The 23,783-nt window shown below is 44.3% G+C and overlaps 1 protein-coding gene across 4 annotated transcripts in view; it reads right to left on the bottom strand.

Moving 5' to 3' along the window:
- Positions 1-23,783, bottom strand: part of ANO4 (anoctamin 4) — a 211,065-nt gene that overhangs the window by 74,161 nt on the left and 113,121 nt on the right. For all 4 annotated transcript variants that reach the window (XM_030548451.1, XM_030548448.1, XM_030548447.1 and 1 more), the window contains 6 exons: positions 18,272-18,378; positions 15,374-15,429; positions 13,687-13,808; positions 2,429-2,563; positions 916-1,012; positions 304-364 (listed from right to left, as the gene is read on the bottom strand). In XM_030548451.1, coding sequence (XP_030404311.1) covers positions 304-364; positions 916-1,012; positions 2,429-2,563; positions 13,687-13,808; positions 15,374-15,429; positions 18,272-18,378 — 578 coding nt within the window. The remainder of the gene's footprint in view (positions 1-303; positions 365-915; positions 1,013-2,428; positions 2,564-13,686; positions 13,809-15,373; positions 15,430-18,271; positions 18,379-23,783) is intronic.

The following is a 23,783-nucleotide window of genomic DNA, read 5'->3' on the forward strand; positions in this document are numbered from 1 at the left end:
ATATCAATACATTTTAATACTCTAGTTTTTCAACCAGGATATAAATGTCCACCTGGATACTACTTATTTGATCCATTTTTTAAATTAAATATGTCCAGAAACTGAACATTAAAAATATAAATTCTTACTCTTTCCCTCTACATTTTCACTGAACCAGAAAAGACTTGCTTGGGAAGAGTCAAGCCAATACGCTGCATTTCAGCATCTGAAACTAGGCATGCTGGAGTTTAAAGGGTCCTATCTCACACCATACGTTTAAAGGAAAATGTATTAAATATTACACAAATCCAAAGAAAGACTTACCCCACACTGCCATGAAAACAGCAAAAAAGACAGTAGCTCCATTGTCAAAAAGGTGAGTTACCTGTGTATGAGACCAATAACCTGGTGAGTTCATTATTTGAAGGTTCTATTCACAATGTATTCTGTTTTGTTAAAAGATAAAGATAAAAATGGGTAGTGCTTATGAGAGCCGTTAGACTGGCTGTCCTGAAGACCAACATCCTCTCTGTGGGCCTTATTCTGAATGGTGCTCAGCATGGGAGTTACAGATGCTCAGCACCTTCGGGATCAAGGTCCATATCAGCTGAACAGTTATCTCTTGTACAGACTTATAACTTCTGGGGCAGTTCATCCTTTCAGCCCAAGGTAATTTGTTTTGAGAAGCTATGCACGCAAGATGGTTCATAAGTGCTGTTCCAAGTGCTAGGACATAATTTTTGTGACTGCTGAATATATCAAGTGCAATTGCATAATATGTGTAAATAAATTCTAAAGATCAAATTCAGTCACAGTATAAGTGGGTTCATTGAAGTGAAGGGACTGAATCTGATCCATGACTTGAAACTTTTTTTATTTAACCAACAAAATACTGAGAAAGAATAAACATTTTCTATTTGGATAGTTTAAATGTACCTTGGCATAAACACAGCTGTCTGACAACCTCATGAAGGGACAGAATTTATCACATATTGGACACATTATAATATCTGTAGCTTGACAGACTTCTTTACTGGAAAAAGAGAGAAGATAATGGTTGATACTTTCATACACAACTATCATTCTGAAAATGGACCAATATATTTCTCTAAAATCACAGATGGTGAATTAAATTTCTGTTATCATACATTTCTAGTGCTTTCTGTTAGTGATGTCAATATGTGCTTGCTGTCTTCAACACTTTGAGATATGTACACTATGACTGTTGTGGCAAACTCAGGACAATTAGCTACCAGGAGAGGGGTAGTAATTAGTCCCAAAGGGGTTAAAAGGCCTCTCCCTATCCATTGAGGGCAGATAGCCACGGAGAAACAAGGCTCAGCTGGAACAGGGGTTACCAGGGAACTAATTAGCTTCAGCTGGCCCCAATTGCTGGGGACCTTTTTAAACCCCTCCCTGGCAGGGAAGCGGGGGGTGGGGGAGGAGAGAAGTAGAGTAGCTGCCAGCGAGTAGGTGCAGCAGGACTCTGACACTCTTCCTGCAAGGCAGATTGCACTCTCCCCAGAAGGAGAGAAAAACTGAGCAAGAGACTGGCTGAGAAGGGATCGGCCAGACCCTGTGCGACCAGGAAGGGCTTTTGCTTTGTCCAAGCCTGCGGCTCCAAGGCGGCAAGGGACTGAGCCAGCAGAGGAGAAGCAGGTACTTCGCCACACTGTGTAGGTCTTCTCAACTTCATATGTGAATAATGCCTTTCTCAAGAAAACACATGAACTTTGAAATTTTTAGATGGCATGTTCTTTTGTTTGTTTTTTTAAAAAAAGAGCAAAATCAAAAAGGACTAGAAAACATGTAGAGAATAGTCCTGCAGTGGCTGGCAGGATAGACAGGATGAGTTATTAGCACTTTACCATTTCTAAATTGTCCCTGAGCCAAGAGAGGTCTCTGACAGAAAGAGATAGGAATATGGTGATTATGGATTAAAGGGAATTTTGTTAATTTCAAGGGACTCTTTCAGGCACTGCCTCAGGCTGTGAAGCAGTGTAGAGGTACAATACCTCCAGAGGAGCTCCAGGTGGCACAATGCCTGAAGAGTGCCATCTGGAGCTTTGGGAAGCACACTCTCCTTGGAGAGTGACATTTCGTCTCCCCTCTTCTCGCCATTCAGAAAGCCATGGCTCCGCCCTCTCCCCATCACTGTGAGATGCTAGCTTGCACAGCACCCCTAGCTTTACATAGTCCATGCACTCAGGGGACCACATGTTATCCAGCCCACGTGCCAGAGCACAAGACAAGGGAGACTTGATGCACGTTCTCCACTACCTTGTGAAAGCCGGGCACAACCTTGCCCTATGTGTTTATGTTGTTTTTGTTAAAGACTTGATACCATATGGTGTATTTTAAAATAAGAAATTAAACAGAACCAAATTATACACAACAACCCCAAACGTACAAATACGGGTAACTTCACTAATAAAAGTGCTCACTTTACCTGACTTGGCAGTGGTTCAGTGTTGTGACTCCATACAAAAAGACAAACAATCCAATGAAGGCAGCTGGGAAGAGCATTCCTGTGTACCAGCCTAACCAGGCAAAGTACAAGCCAATTTTCTCACCAAAATACCGTCTGTTTAAAACACAACAGAGTAAAGTTACCTGCCAGTTTCTGTAGGTTTTATGTAGCATTGTTAGCTAACAGAAAAGGAAGATTTAAGTCATATTTGAGGGGAGATATTGGGACTAAGATTTTCTAAAACAGGAGCCTAAATCCATACTTAGGTGCCTGCATGTTCTTCAAAAATGCTGCACAGTCAACAACTCCCATCGAGGGCTGCAGTGCTGAATGTTGAACGTTTTTGAAAATTTGGTAATTGGTTCTGTATGTCCAGGAAACAAAAGGCGAAATGCTGCTCTCCATTATACAGAAGTGTTTCCTGAGAAAAACTCTGTTGAAACTGATGTAGTTACACTGGACCCAGAGCATTTCCAAGAAAAACACAGTTACTAACCTGTTCCATAACTGTCGTTCTTCAGAAGTGTTGCACTTGTCCATTCCATTCTTGGTGTTGGTGTGCCCACTGCATGGCTGTAGGAAAACTTTCCCCCTCAATGGTCCCTGTTGGGCAGTTCGAGCTCCCTCTGCTGCTGCATAAAGAAGGGGCAGAGCCAACCCTAGCTCCCCTCAGTTCCTTCTTGCCATAACTCTGATGAAGAGGGGTAGGCGTGCAGGTTGTAAAATGGGCATGTGCAACACATCTTGAAGAGCATCAGTTACGGAACAGATTAGTAACTTTTTTCTTTGTTGAATGATTGCACGTGTGCATTCCTCTCTTGATGACTCACAAGCCATAAAGGAGGCAAGATTGGAATCTATTTCAATAAAGAGTAAAGAACAACTCATCCCACTTTAGCAGCATCTCTGGAGTCTTGAGCCACAGCATAGTGGGAGGCAAGTATGTGGACCACGAACAAGATTGCCACTCTACAAATGTCTGCAACTGGAACTTTTGCCAGAAAGGCCACAGAGGCCAATTGTGACCTTGTTGAATAAGCGGTGACACTGTTGGATGAAGCGATATTAGTAGGAGGTACAATAGGGTTAGTAGAGTTGCTAACTTTCTAATGGCACAAAACCGAACACCCCTGCCCAACCCCCTGCCCTGCCTCTTCCCCGAGGCCCTGTCCCCCTCACTCCATCCCTGCCTCCTTCCATTACTCGCTCTCCCCCACCCTCACTCACTTTCACCGGGCTGGGGCAGGGGGTTGGGGTGTGGGGTCCCAGCTGCACTTACCACGGCTCCCAGGAAGTGGCTGCCAGGTTCCTGCAGCCCCTAGATGCATGGGTGGCCAGGGAGGCTCCTCACGCCCACTAGTGCCCCCCCGCAGCTCCTATTGGTCACAGTTTCTGGCCAATGGGAGCCATGGAGCCAGTCCTTGGAGCACAGGCAGCGCGTGGAGCCTCCTTGGCCACCCATGTGTCTAGGGGTTGCAGGGACCTGGTGGCAGCTTCTTGGAGCTGTGCAGAGCTCGGGCAAGCAGGGAGCCACCAGGGTCTCTTTTCAACCAGGCATTCCGGTTGAAAACTGAGTGCCTGGCAAGCCTAGACATTAATCAAGTCATAGCACATGAGTATGCAAAATGCAATCCAAGAATAAATTCTCGGGGGTGGGGGGGAGATATGACCTCTTACTCTGTCTGCCACTGCTACGAACACCTGGGAGGATTTATGAAAGTGTCCGGTGTAGTAGGAAGAAAGCCTGAGACATAAGTTCTTGTATCAGAGGCCTGCTATGAGGCCTGAACTAAAGTAGTGGTCAAAATTTTGCTGATATGAAGCAAAGTCAGGCTGTGAGCAAGAGGCAGGCCCTGCTCACAGAATTTGGCAAGCACAGGGCTGATATTGCAAAAACCCATATTCCTAAGAGGTGCTGGGCACAGAGCACTCATGCAAGCACATTCCAGAAGGATGGTACCAGAACATGTCAATACCAGCAAATTCCCCAAAGATAACAGGAACACACTGACCCTGTTGCAAACCTGGTGCTAGACTCTGGCGACAGAGCCACTCAGTGAGTAAATTCAGCCCTCATAGTTGAGGGCACTGAGTATGCATGGTGTGGGGAAGATCTGGAAGCTGGGGAAAATGCCCAAGGACTCCAGAATGGCCACCAATATGAGGCAGAGTTCTGTTGTCCCAGACACATTCTTGAGGCAGGTCCCATTGAAGGGTCATGGTGATAGATGGGAAGATAGGATCTGTGCAGAGACCAGTGGGTCCTGCTGTGGCATTGTGATATGTAAGATCCCACCTCCAAGTCTGACAGTGAGGATTCCCCACATTTGACCATGGCGGGGCTGATCCAGTCAGTACCAGGGACCTGTGCTGAGAGTCTGGTGATGGATGGAGTGATGCCATCATAGCAGGTTTCCCCTTGGATGGTACTGAGGGACCATGTGTGGTACTGAAGCTTGAATCACTGACAGTGGTGCCAAGGGACCAGGCTCCTGTAGGGAAGACAACACTGGCACATCTCACTGAAGCTGCAGCACTCAGCACTAAGTCAGGGTTGGCTCTGATGGTGGCCTGAGCAGCACTCAGCACTGAGCCAGGGTTGGCTCTGATGGTGGCCTGAGAAGCGCCTCCATCACAGGAATTTCAGCCTAGCATCCCTATCCTTCTTTGCAGGGGCAGCTCCAGGCCCTAGCACGCCAAGTGTACGCTTGGGGTGGCAAGCTGTGGGGGGCGCTCTGCTCGCGTCGTGAGGGTGGCAGGCAGGCTGCCTTAGGTGGCTTGCCTGCGGAGGGTCCGCTGGTCCCACGACTTAGGCGGACCTCCCGGGTGCCTGTGGGAGGTCTGCCTAAGTCGTGGGACCAGTGGACCCTCCGCAGGCAAGCTGCCAAAGGCAGCCTGCCTGCCGTGCTAGGGGTGGTAAAATGCCTAGAGCTGCCCCTGCTTCTTTGTCCTATGTTTGAACTCCCTGCAAATCAGCCACCCTTCACATGTGCTTCCCCTAAGCACTTCAGGCATCTACTGGGCAGGTCACTCACTGGCACAAAAAGCACACGACTTGATATCCAGTGCCTGGGACATACCTTGGTGCTGTGAATGGAATACACTTCAAATGGGGAAAACAACAAGTCTGACAATTAGACTATACACACGCACACACACGCACACATGGAGTCCAGTGTAGTACAGAGTTCCAACGACCATAATGGGTGGTAAGAAGGAATTAAGAAGGACTAGATGCAGCTCTGCCCTTTATACCTGCACACAGTGGCACATGGCAGCAGGGGAGCTTGAACTGGCCAATGGGTACCTCTGAGGGAAAAGGTTCCCAATGGCCATGTGCTAAGTGCACTGACACCAAGAGTGGAATGCATCTGTGCAATCATCCAAAGAAGAATTGATGAGTCAGAGAGCACTCTTCTACCTTGCTTCTACTTCTCTTACCAGAGTCATTAGAATATTTATTTCACAATTCCAACATGGACTGAAAGCGTACCGCATCATGATCATGACGTCAGATGCTTTATAAATCAATCAATAATAACGATAATGAAAAGTTTAAAAGATCATTCTCCAGATTCATTTTAACGAATGAGGAAATATAACCATCCTGTGCTTCAGAAACCTTAGGGTCAAATCACAGCTGGGTGTCAGGTCAGTTTAAATATGTTTTACATCAGCACAACTTGTTATGCTAATATTGAAGCATCTGACTGCCAGGGTCAAAGAGTGAAACCAACCATGTTGTTGCCTTTAGACTACCTGAAAACATTCTTGATCAGTCTTTTATGTAAGGAAGAAAACACCCATGTTGTTTCTTGGGTGAGAGCCAGTGGAGGAAAGAGAAAGAAAGTGAACAATACTTGGCTTGGAATGAATGAAATCATCAATTTTAAAATGCATGTCAAAGAGTTTCCAGTTTGAGCAATCCATCTGTCTGAATTAAGATGATATTTTGTATTTTTAAAGCAATGTGAAGATTGATCAAACTCAGCTTCACTAGACCAAAGGCCAAATGTTGTCATATTGCTTTTATTCCTCTGTCATTCAACAGTCCACAATTCTTGTGACTAAAGAGACGGAAATATGGCAGTAACCCAGTCAGTTCTGACAAGAGTAGCAAGTCTCGCTGTACAAAGACACACTGAGATCAGTTTTAGATGCCTGATTCAACTGCATGAGTGAACCCCATGGCCTAATTTTTGGCTGACAATCTGTCTGCTCCCCTGAGAAAGAAAATTTACATTTTATGCGATCATTTGCATCAGCACCTATTTTTACCGATGTATATAATTCAAAGTAGTGAAGCAAAGTATTAAAGACAGTCTTCTGTGGTGAATGAGGCAGTTATGTGTAGTATTTTTATGTTTCTCAAGTTATGTGTTCGATATTAATTTGCTTGCTGCCAGGAGTTAGGTCACAAGAGACTGTTAAGGAATAAACCAATAGGAAATGAAACAATGACAAAGATGAGACTCCCTGGAGAACAATTGAGAAGCTACTCATTAGGGATATCCCCTGCCTACAGCTTGTCCGCTGTGGTGTATTCTTCCCAGGCCAAAACCAAGGACCAAAGGGGCTCCCAAACCTTAAGGATGCTGGCCTTAGGAAAGAGGAGTGTGTTTTCAACAGACTGAGTCTGGCACCCCAAACTGACTGAGGGTACGTCTACACTACGGGATTATTCCGATTTTACATAAAACGGTTTTGTAAAACAGATTGTATAAAGTCGAGTGCACGCGGCCACACTAAGCACATTAATTCGGCGGTGTGCATCCATGGTCCGAGGCTAGCGTCAATTTCCAGAGCATTGCACTGTGGGTAGCTATTCCATAGCTATCCCATAGTTCCCGCAGTCTCCCCCACCCCTTGGAATTCTGGGTTGAGATCCCAGTGCCTGATGGGGCAAAAATCATTGTCGCGGGTGGTTCTGGGTAAATGTCATCAGTCATTCCTTCCTCCGGGAAAGCAACGGCAGACAATCATTTCGTGCCCTTTTTCCCTGGATTGCCCTGGCAGACGCCATAGCATGGCAACCATGGAGCCCGTTTTGCCTTTTGTCACTGTCACCGTATGTGTACTGGATGCTGCTGACAGAGGCGATACTGCAGCGCTACACAGCAGCATTCATTTGCCTTTGCATGATAGCAGAGACGGTTATCAGTTGTTCTGTACCATCTACTGTGCCATTGTAAATTGTCAATGAGATGATGGTTATCTGTCGTTCTGTACCGTCTGCTGCTGTCATGGGTGCCCCTGGCTGAGGTCGGCCGGGGGTGCAAAGACAAAAATAGGAATGACTCCCAGAGTCAATCCCTCCTTTATGGTACCTAAAAATAGAGTCAGTCCTGCCTAGAATATGGGGCAAGTGTACTAGAGAACCAGTGTACCAGAGAACCAGAGAGCACAGCCGCTCCGTGTCAGATCCCACAGAAATGATGAGCTGCATGCCATTCACGGGGGATGCCCCTTCAACAACCCCACCCGTTGCTTCCCTCCTCCCCAACCTTCCTGGGCTACTGTGGCAGTAACCCCCCATTCGTGTGATGAAGTAATAAAGAATGCAGGAATAAGAAACACTGAGTTTTTAGTGAGATAAAATGAGGGGGAGGCAGCCTCCAGCTGCTATGATAGTCCAGGCAGGACATTAAGCAGTGTGGGGGAGAGGAGCCCAGCATCCTGCTGCTATGATAGTCCAGGCAGTACAGAATCTTTTCTTTACACACGAAAGGGAAGGGGCTGATGGAGCTCAGCCCCCAGTTGCTATGATGAGGATGATTACCAGCCATTCTGTACCATCTACTGGGAATGACCAGGAATCATTCCGATTTTTACCCAGGCGCACCCGGCCGGCCTTACCTGAGGCCAACCAGGAGCACTCACGGGCTCATGACGAGGACGTCTTATCAGTCCTACTGCACTGTACCATCTGCCATCGGGGAGGGGAGGAGAGAGGATGCTACTGTTTACTGCTGCAGCACAGTGTCTACCAGCAGCATACAGTATACATAGGGTGACATATAAAAAAGTCAAGAAATGATTTTTTTCCCTTTTCTATCACGGGGGGGGAGGGAGTGGCAAATTGACGAGATAGACCCTGAACCACCCCGGACAATGTGTTTGACTCTACAGGCATTGGGAGCTCAGCCAAGAACGCAAATGATTTTCGGAGACTGCGGGGACTGTGGGACAGCTGGAGTCCTCGGTACCCCCTCCCTCCTTCCATGAGCGTCCATTTGATTCTTTGGCTTTCCGTTATGCATGTCACGCAGCACTGTGCTGTGGACTCTGTATCATAGCCTGGAGATTTTTTTCAAATGCTTTGGCATTTCGTCTTCTGGAACGGAGCTCTGATAGAACAGATTTGTCTCCCTATATAGTGGTCAATCCATTATCTCCCGTACAGTCCATGCTGGAGCTCTTTTTGGATTTGGGACTGCATTGCCACCCGTGCTGATCGGAGCTCCACGCTGGACAAACAGGAAATGAAATTCAAAAGTTCGCAGGGCTTTTCCTGTCTACCTGGCCACTGCATCCGAGTTCAGATTGCTGTCCAGAGTGGTCACAGTGGAGCACTGCGGGATACCGCCCGGAGGCCAATACTGTCAATTTGTGGCCACACTAACCCTAATCCGATATGGTAATACCGATTTTAGCGCTACTCCTCTCGTTGGGGAGGAGTACAGAAACCGATTTAAAGAGCACTTTATATCGATATAAAGGGCCTTGTTGTGTGGACGGGTACAGCGTTAAATCGGTTTAAACGTGTAGTGTAGACCAGGCCTGAGACACAGTACACCACAAGGAGTGCAGCAAGGAGGCTGTCACTCCCGACCCAGAGATGGGAATATGCTGGACCTACCTGAGTGATAGATAGATTAAGGTTAGGTAGGAAATATGCATACAGGATTCTTTGTTGTGATAACCTCTTTTTCTAAAGTCTGTGTTTCCTACTGCAATTAAGTACTAACTTTGCTGTGAAGAAACTGCTTTTGACCCACATTAATCAGTCATCGGTTCCCTGAGAAAAAGGGATGACAGGTGCCAAACTCAGTTGAGCCTGCTGGGTTAACATGGTTGGTAAAAAGGGTGGGGGGGTTGCAGCCCAGAGATCCAGGCTGAGAGCGATTCAACTGCAAGGGGGTTCCACCCAGAGTGAGGTGCAGGAAGCCAGGCTTGTTTCACCTGAAGGGTGCACTTGAGAGGGACAAAAAGTGATCTAAGGCATAGCTCACCCAGCAACTCTGACCCCTCGCAGATGAGATTTCTCTTGTATTATGGTGCTTTTCACACTCCAGCATGGATGTTCTCTCTTTCCGCTCCCTTAACTGAAAATTGTTCCTGACAAACCATGTCTTTTCCCTATTTGAACCCTTTACATCTGCTGGTTGCAAAATGCAGGGCTCCTCTTAGAATCCAGAGATCAAGCCAACAGCTTCTTCTGATACCAAGGCTGATCTCAGTTTTAATTTGTGCATTAAATGGCAAAATGAATAGGTGCTGCCACTGGCAATCTAAACTTCTGCAGTGTAGGAAGGAGACAACTGAGGCCACTTGTGAACAGTTATCTTTTAAAGAGCACTCTGTACGGCCACTGCTTTGATACATACTGATTTAGATACAGATAAATGGCATCTTTCTTGTCACACTCACAAGTTTTACACTGTGATAACTCCATGTACTGCATTGAGAGTAAGACCAGAATCAAGCCCATATTTTATATGCAATGATCAGTAGTTCAGTATTTTCATTCTACAAATATATCAGCTAAATCTCTGCTTACATACTATTGTGATGAGTGCTATGGAAATGTGCTCTAGTTACCCCAGACCAACAGAATGATCCCTAGGGGACCATTATAGCTGGCAGCAGTTAGAGCAGCTCTGTGTCTGTTCTAATTTACACTGGGGGGCCAGTTTGGCCCCTAGTCAGTCCCAGGAGACAAAGGTGGCTTAGAGACACATTTACCTTTCTCTTCCCATCAGCTGCACCAAGCATGAGCTTAGCTATGCTTTGTTTCCTATTTCTGATTGTCATTACATGTTGACCAGAGATTTTCATTGAGCTACCCACAGTGTCGTCTTTTAGCTGAGCCGTTACAGTATATTTAGTACTCAGTAATGTGTATGGGTAGTTGAAATTATTCCTTCGAATGTGCATTACCATGCATTTCTCAACACCGACTTTCCTCTACCATCACGCTGCTCATTCATGTAGCTTTGGTAGGTCCCTCTGAAGTTATTCAGTCTTCGCTTATTTTGATTCACCTCAATAATATTGTGTCTTCTGCAGAGGTTGCCATCTCATGTTTCACCCCATTTTCCAGATCATTAATAATTATACTAATAAACATGCTGTGCATCTAATTAGGTCACTGTAAAGAAAACATTCCCTAACACAAAACCTCAAAAGCAAGGAAATGAAAAGTGAAGGAATCAAATAGCCAATATTCTTGCTTCCATCCAGAGACCCACACATCACTATTAGCATAATCACAACATTACAGACAACATGCCTCAACCTTACATTTATGTCAGTAGGAAAATCAGCCTTCCAGGACCCCTGTACATGGAGGTGAAACCGGGCCTGACTGAAGTCAGTGGCAGAACTACAAATGACTTTCAGAAGGGCCAAGATTTCACCCTAGATATTTAGCAACAACACACATATTCTGTAGCCTGTTAGTGTTTAGAATGCTAATGCCTTATAAAAGAATAAGCAAAATCTGCCTTTAGCACGATACAATTTATTATTGGGGATCTCTAAGTTTATCAAGCTTAATTATATGATTGCTTGGGATCAGGACACCTAAAAGGCACACAGGATGTTAGAGGAGAGACAGATTTGGACCTCAGCCAAGAAAAGTTCTTTCTTCATTCATCCTTTTACAGTTCAGTAAAAAATCCTATACAGGACTTATTATACCACATAAACAAACTCAATGCAGCTATGGCACTCTAGCAGATGTCTGAAGGCTGTTAAAGTATCTGTTATGTAAACCATATATGGGGGGGATTGAGGCACTGTCAACCTGAAATCTAGTTATTTAAAACAAAAGAAAGAGTTACATATTTTCCTGAGGTATTACCCCACCCTCATGCCCATTTTGGTAGTTTTACAATCACATTTTCCTTTTCTTTTTATAAAAAATGTTTTTCTCTCTCCCTCATTGCTGTGTGAAAGACTCACACAAACAAGAGGGGAAAATGACTCGCTGACTACAGAGGGGGAAAATAGACTATGCACAAAGCATTGTCAAGTGCACAGAGGGACAAAGCCCACTGAAGTCAATGGGGACTGCTTTCATTCACTTTAACAGGTTTAGGAGCAAGGTCAAAGTGAATGAACTGAGGGGAGGGAAAAGAGAGAGGGAGATTGTCCCCCTTTAATCACTTTCAGTTCTCGTGATTTTGAAAGATTCTTGTAACAACAGTACGGAAATTACATTTAGGCAGCAATGCAAGTAAGCTGACCCTTTCACAGCTGTTGATTAACAACAATGCCTTTGCAATTGTGTAGAATCTGTACTTCTCATGCTCCCCGGTGCTTCCAAGCGGAATGAAACACTGAATTGTGTGATGCCCTTCAAATGCTGTTTTCTTGTTAATGTCTAGTGACTAAGATCTCCATACTGGCCAACTGGTGTGATTAAAGTAAAGTTAATGGCCATGGAAGGTGCCAGATTGAGTGCACTGGAAGACCACATTTAATGGCAAGAAAAAACAAACACAAAAGCAACAGCTTCTCTTCTCACCCTGGCAACGTCACTCTAACTTGACTTGAGAGTATCACATCTATGAATGAGAAGGTTGTTCACTATTGGTAGCTCACTCAGTCCTTGGCCTCTCTAAAGAGTCTGACAACACAAATATTGGGTGGCAATGGTGGGTACTGGAAAACTGGCCCATTAGGACCCTAACAGAAAACCCTCAACTCCCACTCCCTCTGGGCATAGGCTTTACATAGATTTTCTACAGTACCACAGCTGGGGAAAGCTATGAAATGAGCACTCATGGCAGAACTAGTATAAACACTTTTGTTTTGGGTACATGGATTCATGCAGTTTTAACTGAGGTGAACAGCAGTTTTTGCTAATATGGTCAACTGTTCAAGGTGAAAAACCAGGGAATGTGGCGTATGAGGAAGGAGAGGTGGTATGGAGGGATGTTTTGGTGTGGGTTAGGGAAAGGTGTATGGGAGTGTTTTAGCAGCTGGGAAGGGAGAGAGAAAAGGGTGTCCACTCCTTTCCTGACACCCTTCCTCCTGTGCCTGCACTACAATTAGCAACTTAAAATGTCAGTCTGGGCTTGATGTCGCCTTTTACTCAGTCACCTGTGAACACTCAGCAAACCTCGTACCCACCACTCTGCCCTAGTTCTCCTCCTGCTCATGTAGACCTGTATACTGAATCACCTATACTCCCGTTGTGTAAACTGCTCTTATGCTAGGGACATTTAAAAAACAAACCCAAAACTACCTCATTGCAATTACTGGTTCACCACTGAACCAATAGTGTAATTTGTTTTGTAAATTTCCTTAGTGAAGACTTGGCCAAGGGGCTCAAAAAGAAATGATAACATCTAAAGAAGTTGATATACTACCTAAAAATATATTACTGTGCTTTACATTGTTTCTAGCACATTTTAAAAAACTACATGACTCAAGCAAACCCTATTATTGTATTCCTCTGTGAATATTTTTTTTCCCTAGAAAAAGCAAATTCCCATTTTATGAAGTTGCAGAAAAAAGAGCTTTATAGAGCCTTAAAGAATAACTTCTAGTGCTTCCTGGGAATCTTTTACAAACCATTCTATTTCAGAACAATTAAAAACTCTTATCAGTTACAGTACTTTAAAAAAGAAAAACGAATTAACTGTATCAATTTCAGGCTCTCAATAGCCCTCCCAAATTGCCAACATATCAGTATATTCAATGATGCTGCTACCTTTTAAATAAAGATTTTGTGTATAGATCCTTGTAGCCAGAGGCGGATTAAGATTTATTAGGGACCTGGGCACAAAGAACATTCAGGCTTTCCACACCCTTGGGGCCCAGAGACACCAGACCTGGGGGGCTGGGAAGGCCATGGCCCTCACACTTTTACAGTGTGAGAGTTTAGGCTAATTTGTCAGAGGAATTAACTGAGTCCTTCATGCTTCTGTTAGACTTTCCTACCCTCTTATCCCACTCGGTATCCTAGAACACAGTGCAACATTTTAAAAGCAAATAAAAAGTTTTACCGTACAAGATCCAAGGGTTGGTATTTATACCACATGCCCCATGAGGCCCAGCACTCATAAAGCAGATGTCTGTGGTTTTCTGCTCCATGGGTTCTTATGGAATTTTTACTTCGGTAGCTTCCCTGAAATACAGATTTAAACATTGAGCAAAGAATAATATTTGCCAAGAAATCTCTGGAACTAGAGGTGTGTTTTAATTGAACAGTTTATACAAAATCCTTGCATGAAAACAAAAAGACAAATTTAGCAACAGCTTGGTTGAATTAGTTTGTCTTAAAGATTGATTTTTCTTAGACCTGTATTTGGTAACTAGATCATGAGTTGCAAATAGGTGTCAGGTGTCATGACCACTCTGCCCTTCCATACTGGTAAATGGAAGGGGGTTCCCGGGGTAGGCCTGATATATAAAAGAGGGTTGCGGTATACAAAAGGTTAAGAACAAATGGGTCCCACCATTAAATCATCATTTAAGGGAGGTGCATGCTCAGCAGATGCAGTGTGTCTGGTGATTAGAACATAAGAGTGGGTATGTTTATACTGAAATGAGAAGTGTGATTGCAGTTCAGGTGGGTATAGTATAAGTTAGCATGGGTATGCCTACCCAAGCTGTAATCTGACTTCCAGTTGCTGTGTAGAGATATCCTAAGACTGGGAATCCTGAGTTCTATTACCTGTATTCTGCCATTAATTCAATAAGGTAAGACACACTTACCGCAAACTGGTGTTGTAATGCATAATCAGTTAGAAGTGTGAAATAACCATCTTCAAAGTGGTACCAATTGCAGCTCTGAAGGAGGCTGCTTACTTTGAGAGATACGTGTTTAACATGATGCTGGAATTATTCCAAGTGAGGAGGTTTGGGGATAGCAAGGAGTCTCACAATACTGAAGAAAGTAAAGAATTCATGCACAACTGAAAGGTGCTCAGATGTCATGGTGATGTGGGCAGTGCAAGAACCAATATACAATAGATGATGTTTTCATAATTCTGTTTTAATTAATTTTATTAGCTTAAAAGGAGAAGATCTCAAGCTTTCAGATAAAGAGTTTTGGACTTCAATGTACAATATATGAGTAACTGTCAAAGTGTGATTCATGAAACCAGTAATGTTGCTTGTTAGACTGTGACGAGCCAGCTGGTGATATGATACTGGCTCCTCTTTGTTTCTAGCTGCTAGACAGCATTAAAAGGAGTTAAAAGCACATTAAATACATTCCTAAAGTTGCTTTTCTATACCAAACAATTGAGGCAGTTGCCACAGGGATTGCTAATGGGAGCTGTGATTGCAAGTGAAGGAGTGGGAATGATCTGTGTGATTGTAAAAGGGAGGAAGGTGGTGCCCCCAGACACACACTGTATTTGGATGTGTTTCACACCATGAACATGTTTGAGAAATCCTGTAATACACGATTGTTACTACCACATTATTCATAGCCACCAGTGGGGGACAGTGTGTGAGTCTGAAGCACATGAATTTTCAGGAAGAGTTATCAACATTTTCTAATGAGCTGGATTAAATGAAAGAAAGCATAGAAAATGCTCACACCATCTGTGTTAATAAGGAGTAACTTTCTACTGAAGCCAGTGGGGACACAATAGTGTAAAACCAGAGTAAGAGGAGACTCAAGCCCAATGACATTGGTATTAAAGATTAATTAAAAGCCAACAAGAAATGTTAGAAAAGTACCTCATGAAGAGGAAATGCAGCTTCATAGGAGCCATTAGTAAGCAATCGATTCAGACCTAAAAGCCAAACATATTAATTTAATTAGAAGCAGGGCTAGAATAACCGTAAAATGAGGATGACAAGCACATTTTCATGATGAGACTGGTAAATGAAGTTCAGTGAAAGGTACAAGTAACAAAATACTTCTTTCATATGTTTGTCATACTATGGTGGAGCACAAGGGAAGGATGAATACAACATTCAGATACTTGCTACTGTAATTTACCATATTATTCACAATCTACAATTCGTTATGCTTTGAATATAAAGCTTTGAAGGGCAAATACACCACAGTGAAGTCAATAGGAGTTGACTTTCACCCCAAATATTTTGGTCTAATAATCATATATTAAAGTCTATGTGAGGCTATATTTGTAAACTTCGTTTAAGTGAGATGCCACATTTCTTGGCATTCTGCAAATTTCAGACAAAACCTTTGAATTTTTGTATCATAGTGTAACAAAGCAGTTGAAAGCCTTAATTTCCATATGAAAATAGCATCATTACATTTATTTAACTTACTGTTCTGAGAGCTGTTGGATTGATGGCCTGGAGACTGAAGCTATCTACTGAGAGAACAGCCACAAGACAGATAGTAGCAGTGTGAGGCCCAACAACATACCTGAACTTAGACCCAAAAGGACCACTAGTTGAGGGGGAAGGACAGTTCATCTTCCCTGTCCATTAAGGCTTTGGCTCCTCAGCCAAGACTGACAACACAAGAGAAGTACTTAGTGCCAGCTGTGCTGAAGATGGCTGTTTATTTGGAAATTTACTGAAAGGCCACTGAACAGCTATTGGACAGTGCAGTATTCACTTGCATGGGTGGCAAGTTTGTAGAAATTTTGGTGGTGCTCAAACTCCACCCCCCCCCGCTAAGGCTCTGGGAGGGGGTTTGGGTGGGGGGAGAAGGTCTGGGGTGCAGGTCCTGGGCTGGGGATTAGGGTGCAGGAGGGTGCAGGGTGCAAGCTTTGGAATGGAGTTTGAGTGTTGGGTGCAGGCTCCGGGGCTGGGGCAGGGGGTGGGTGTGCAGGAGGGGGTGATGGGTGCAGGCTTTGGGACAGAGTTTGGGTGCAGGCTCTGGGCTGGGGGTGTAGGAAAGGGATGTGTGGGAAGGGGGAGGGGGTGCATGCTCTGCAAGGGAGTTTGAGGATAGGCTGAAGTGCAAGGATGAGGGCTGTGTGGCTGAGGATGAGGGGTTCATGATGCAGGAGGGGCTCAGGGCTGGGGCAGAGGATTAGGGTGCAGGGGGATGAGGGCTCTGGCTGGGGATGAGGGGTTTGGGGCATTGGAGAAGCTCAGGGCTAGGGCGGAAGGGCAGGGTAAGAGCAGACTGCCTTGCCATTAGTGGATGGCAGGCACTAGGACCCTGGGACAGCAGACAGCAGTTCTGCCGGGAGCCGCTCTGCGTAGCAATGTGCTACACCAGCAGCACAAGCAGGCAGGGGAGAGACACACGCTGCTTTCTTTCAGGCAGGGATGCGGGGGGGGGGAGTGGGGGCTGGAGCCCGATCCAGGCAGGGCCGGGGGAGAGACCTAGCTCCCAATATTGGTGGAGCATGGCCCCCAGGCCAGCCCTGAATATTCCTGGTGCCCGAGCCCCACAAAAGAATATAACCTGCCACCTATGTTCACTTGGGAATATTCAAACCAGTGACCTAGAGGCAAAAGACTCCATATTCTATTCTTAATCAGCTGAGGAAATCTTATAAGAATAGTCCAATGAGAAGCATTAATTTATCATAAATATCATTTCTGCTGGTTGTATTAGTCTCTGCTATGGGACACATCTTGGTCCCTGGTGTGTCTATGGTGTGAAGCCCACCAGAGCTATTTAGCCTGGCTAGGTTCCTACAGCCCAGAAGCCTACGCAGAAGATACTCTGATACTACAGTGGTGGGAGCCACATGGATAGATGGATAGATACTTGGATCCTGAGGCAAGTAGGAGAACACAGCGGCCCAGGTGGTATCTGCATGTGGAATATGCAGCCCCCCTGATTCTTCCCATTGCTCAGGAGTGGAATTTGACTCCAGCCCTGGTGCTGAGGATGACATCAGGGAGGCATCGAGCACGTGTGGTGCTTCCCTAATTCTGGGAGCACGGGGAAAAAAGTTCCTCCCTGGCTTGTTGTCAGCTGGGGAAACTGGGTTTTGCTACCCGATCAAGGCTCCCTCAGCTGACAGTTCGGACACGGAGCTCTGTCAGAAGCAGTGCAAAGGCCCACTAGAATGAAGAACATTCTTCTGCATGCAGAGAAGAGGAAGAGAAGGACACAGCTCTCCAGCCAACCCACACCTGTGTCAAGACACCATTTTTTGCAGAGGAAATTTGAGGAGAACTCAATCTTGGTCTCCCTCTCCCTCCATGGAAAGGATTCAGGGGGCTGCAGTAACCTCCATGATCTCCGTGTGCAAAGAGAGGGGAACAGGGATTCATGCAGGATTGCTGGAGTTTGAAACTCAGGGCTGCATGAGTTTCCCATCCCTCCATGCACCTCCACACTTTGACCCAAAGAGAGTTGCAAGTTCTCCTTTTGCAATGGGCCAGTACGTCTATTTAGTGTCATCAGTTAATACCTCGTGTGCCTCTTGTTTATCTTACATCAGCCTTTCCTACTGCACAGGGAAATAGTCTTCTGAAGTGTCAGCCATATCCTTTCATGGAAAAGCGGCCCAACATTCCATTGCCTCGTCTTCAAAATGACTGGGCATACCAAGAAAAAGCGATCACCCTGGAAATGTGTGAGCTATATACCCAGTGAGGAGATTTAAAAAAAACAAAGCTGACCTATAAGGAGCATGTCCTGGCTTTACTGAGTTTTACACCAAATTAAAAAGCACCTTGTTCAGCACTTACCAATTTTGTTTTTTCCTTCTTCGTATTTCACTCTCTGTAAAATATGGTGTACTATTCTACTTCTTGTAGCATTGTTGAAGAAAGTGTCTTTGTTGTGTATGATAAAGCTAAATAAAAAAACACAAACAAGATTGGCCCATGAATAAGTGGTATAATATTTAAAATAAATGTTAAGTTCCATTAATTTTTACAGCACCTCAAGAATCTACAGCGTATGAGTGAAGACCAGGGAATACACCATAAAGGAACGTGACACTGTGATTCAATTCAGCACAATAGGAAATCTCTGCTCCTCAGGGGTGTTGTAAACCAGGACTAAAGAGGAGCCGTTTGCAGAGGATCTTGCTACTTAGTCATTTACTTTCATAAGCATTACCTTTAAAAAATGTTTAAACACTGCATAATACATGCACATAATTTACAAAGAAATGAGATTTAAAAATGCTGCACTAGAACACACAGATCAGATTAACCACATGAACATTGAAAATGAAATAATACGTTATAGATATTGTATATTAGAAAGTGAAAATGTCATATATGACAGTTTGATACAGTAAACTAAAATGGGCTAGAAAATTAACTTTCAGGAGCTAACCATGAAATTACATGAAATTCAGTTTCAAATTCAACAGCTTGGATAGATTTATAATGAATCAAGAAAACTAAGTGAAGGATCAGTTGCAAATTGCATTATGTTTACTAGATTGTTGGCATATTATATAATGTATATATTTCTTAACAACATTTCACACACATATTGAGGAGAGTATGATATTTTAATAATTACCAAGATCACTAGAAAACTGTAGGCAGCATAGTGTATGTTGTACTATTGGGCTTTGAGGTACCAACTAAACGTATGACCAAGAGGGAGTGAATTTGGACGCTAACTCACAGGGTTTGTGTGTTCTCTTGAGGAAAATATGGTCTTCGGCCTAAATACTTAAAAAAAATAATATTTAGGTTCCTAAAGATGCACATAGGGGCCAAGTGGGATTTTCAAACACTAGGCGCTTACCAGGGCCGTCCTTAGACATACACATAGTGCCCTATGCAGCTGCGTGCTTTGTATGCAGTAGCACCGGCAGCCAGCCCCATTCCCCAGCTGACCCCCTGTGCGTTCCTAGGTGGGTGCAGGGTCCAGGACAACTCCCTCCGCCCTGCCCCTATTTTCCACCCCTTCTCCCAAGCCCACTCCCCCAGTGACGGACGCAGCACAGGGAATTAGCGGGAGGGAGCCTGGCAACAGCTTCTGCTTCCTGCTGCCGGTCCTGCAGGCCTTGAGCACAGCCCACACTCTCTGCAGGGTGGGGGACGGGGGAAAGGGGAGCAGATGCTCAGGTTGGTAGGGCACCATAATTGGCAGGGATGGCCCTGGCACTTACCTTTCAAAATCTGGCCCTTCAGACTGGATCAAAAGCCCATTGAAGTCAATGGAAAGACTCCCATTTTTCAACAGGCTTCCCTGTGCGCCCGCTAGTGAGGCAGTGGGAAAGTGAATGAGTTGAGTGAATGAGCAGGTACAATCATACAGATTTCCTAGAGAGATCAGCTCACAGGAATGCAGAGTGGACTCAGAGCATGGGATCAGAAGCAACTCTAAAGGAACAGAAATAACCAGAATAGCAGATCCAGCATGTAGCCAGGTCAAAGCCCCTGCTGCAGGGTATAGAAGTTGGGGGCTCAATGCTTTCCCCCGCCCAGGGTTTTGGCCAAGCAAATATACCCTCTTCGGAGAGGATCCACTAGCCACAGACCTAACATGGTTATTTCCCCATCCATGTTCATATGGGAAAAGCAGTCAGGGAAATAGCTCCCTATTGTGCAGGGCTGTGTGAAATCCCCATGTCCTGGCTCTCTCCTGCCAAGAAGTTCCTACTGTATTTTAGGTCTTCCACACCACATACAATTTGCTCCAGAGGGTTCTAGTATCCTGCTTCCAAGACATACAGAAAAATCCAAAAACTAAAGACATTAAACAAAATATTAAGGTACATCAGAATGGCACACCAGCCTGTACCTCTGTCTATTACCCCTGCTTATAGAAGTTTCCTGGGCCTGAGTTTAGGTTATTTCCCTTTTGTGATGCTTGCTACCACCTTAAAAAAAAACAAAACACTTTACTTTCAACTATTTTAACAATACAAAAATGATGAAATCCTGGTCCCACTGAAGGCAATTCCAAAACTCACACTGCCTTCAACCGGGGCAGCATTTCTCCCAGGATCTTCATCAGATCCCATTTAATGCTCTCATAGCATGAGCAGCCCTAGTGGCTTTTTAAATCTTTTTTTTTCTGCCTCCTGGGTGTTCCTACTAGGAGTAGAATTTGCACGAGTCCAGCCCTCAGGTGTGGTGTTTTTGACTTACTTCACTTTTCAATCATTGACGAGGAGGGAAACCTGTTTGCTTTTTCAGTGCTGGAATGCTATTAACTTTTCCTCAGCCACCAATCTCACTAATGTGAGATTTGTCTCTGTGGAGCTTCTTTAGGCCTGTCTTACTACTGGCTGCCCTTCTAGCCTTTTACAGAGCTAACATGGCAGGTTTTGATATTTTTTACTCTTCCTTTAATGGACTGATGCCTTTTCCCCTCTTCTGCATCCTGGGCAAACTTTATGTTTTTCCTGTCTCTCCCACACAGTGTACAACTACAATACTACTTTATAGGGATGGGAGAAAATTATCAGGGACTACAGACACTCTCCCTGATCTTTCTTCCAAAACTTGAGTTGAACTAAAATCAAAAAGTTTTCCTGAAGATCAAAAAAAGTTTGGTCAACTCTGCCATCCATTATATTTCATTTTTATTCACTTGTCCTTTTTACTTCCAGGTTCTGCTTTGGACCAGAAGCAGAAATGTTAGAATGCCATGAAAAAAGCTGTCCTCAAAGTACTTCTGGCCCAAACAAAAACAAAGAGTCCTGAAATCTCATGAGAAAGCTTGTGTAAGACCTCCATATCTAAGGGATTTGGATAAACACCTACATTTTTGGGTGCTTATCCAAATGGAAACACCGAATCTTTTGAAATTCACCAACCAATACAAATGTCCTTTCTATTTTCCACAACATAATAAGATTTGTGAATAGGGAAAGTTCTCACACTGCTCTCTCCACATCCCAAGTGTGCACATATCCACACACAGGTTTTGCACCTGAACTGCTAAGAACATGTCTTCACTACAGAGTTATTTACACTCAAGTTAATTCCTCTCAAGTTAGCCTAGCCTGAGTGGGTAGGTCTACATGGTGTATTAAAAACGGCAGCAGTGAGTCTCCGAGCCTGGGTCCACAGACTTGGGCTCGCACTACAGAGCTAAAAACAGCTGTTGAGACCCTCAGGCTCAGGCTGGAGCTGGCAGGGAGATGGCATGAGAGCTTCAGTTATACCCGGGCTAGAACTTCTACACAGCTGTTTTTAGTGCTGTAGCACAAACCCAGTGAGCAGTGAAGACAAGCCCTTATTGTTCGAGTTTACCACTTCCTGGGATTTGCCGTTATTGTTAAATGATAATAAAACTTCAGTCTTAACCCAAGCTTGGCTTGTTTTGAGGCTTCACCTTTCTGGCCTCAGGTGCAAGTTCTCTCTCTGCCCCTCCTCAAAGGGACACACAAATCCTTTATAGCCTGGATTGGAGTGAATGAGCCTCCCTCATCTGGCTTCTAGCATAAACCGACATGAGTCAGCAGAACCGTTCTGCTTCTCACTGCAGTATCCTAAATTCTGGCACTGTGCCACAGCTAATTTGTCATGTTCTATAACAGACATCAGCTCAAAGACACGTGTAAAGATTTGTGGGTTTTAAAAAAATATTTCAACACTATTTTTCATTTTTTCCATTTGATGTCCACCTGACTTCCTTCTCCAAGGCCTCCCTTTCTGGGTAGCAGTGATTATCAGTCACGATGGCAATCACTTTTGAGACCAACTCACACAGCAAGTTGCACTTGAACTTAACCTTGAGCTCCTGCATTGAGAGGCTTACATTCCTTCTCTGGGTTCATTCTACCATTTCCCCAGATAACACAGCAAAAAGGTTTGTCCATTTTCCTCGCAGGTGTGAAATTATTTTGCACAGACATCTATGATTATGACCATACATAGTGATACAACTGTAGATTGTTCCTAAATGGCTGTGCAAGCACACTGAAAGCTGCTCTCTATATAACCCATTTCTATGTCATATGATTATGACCATCCAACATCAAGGCTATGTTGTGGGGGAAGGGCTAGCTCAGTGGTTTGCACATTGGCCTGCTAAACCTAGAGTTGTGAGTTTAATCCTTGAGGGGTTAAAAATCTGTCTGGGGATTGCTCCTACTTTGAGCAGGGGTTGGACTAGATGACTTACTGAGGTCCCTTCCAACCCTCATATTCCATGATTCTACATTGCACTTCTATTTTTAAAACTTTTGGTACTCAGAGGTGTGAAAAAACACCCCCCGAATGACAAAAGTCTTAACAACAAAAAGCACCAGTGTGGATAGTGCTTCATCAGTGGGAGACGCTTTCCTGCCACTGAAGCTATCGTGCCTTATTGGGGGTGATTTTATTTCGTCACTGGGAGAGCTCTCTCCTGATAACAAAGAGTGGTTACACTGAGTGCCTTACAATGGCGCAGACGTAGCAGCACAACTGTGCCATTGTAAGGTGTGCAGTGTAGACATGGGCTAAGATGTATAAAAGATACAGAACTGAATGTTGGTGGAATATGCAAAGGAGTCGAACTACTATTTGCTCCAAAGGACACCTTACTTTAGCTACTTGCATTTATTTTAAAATGTAGTAACTGTAGCATTAAGGTTATTAATCTATCTTGCTAAGAGTGGAGAAGGAAAATCAAATGAAAATTCCATAGACATACTGAAATGCTGATCATCTAGCAGAATCCTGTCTTTTCCAGAGCTGGCTGAACCAATCTGAGGATGTATGTTGGTGACACCAGGGAAAGATACTAAATTTCACAGGGACTAGAATGGCAGAGATTAAAAATGTAACAAATCTGACAGGTCACCCAGTCCATCCCTGTACCGAGTGCAGGAAAAGACACGCTAGCAGAGTCATTGCACAAAATGTGGCGTATTATTTACCCTAAATCAACATTATGGGGGCTCTCTGAAATACCATGGATCTCAGTCAATTGCTCCCAACAACTTTGCATGGGAAAACAAGTTCAAAACAGTATCAGCTCTAATAAAGCGACTTTTAAGGCATTCAGAAATCTTCACTAAGATTTGTTGAACCTATGGTGTTCTCTCTGTCCCTCTTCCATAGAATTTGTGTCATCCTCTTAAAATGGAGCCTGTCTGTCTCTGGCACTTGCCTTATTACAATGTAGGTACCTTTCAGGGATTCCTTTTGCCTACTACTGTACACAACACACATATACACTCTCACACCTATTTGAAGTGATTTGCTGTACCTAGCCCTATTTCCTGATTGTAATAGTCCAACATTCCCGAAAATAGTTTCTGAAAAGACATGGAGCTGGCTTCATCACTGAGGT

The sequence above is a fragment of the Gopherus evgoodei genome, chromosome 1 (genome assembly GCF_007399415.2).
Source record: "Gopherus evgoodei ecotype Sinaloan lineage chromosome 1, rGopEvg1_v1.p, whole genome shotgun sequence".
Taxonomy (NCBI): Eukaryota; Metazoa; Chordata; order Testudines; family Testudinidae; genus Gopherus; species Gopherus evgoodei.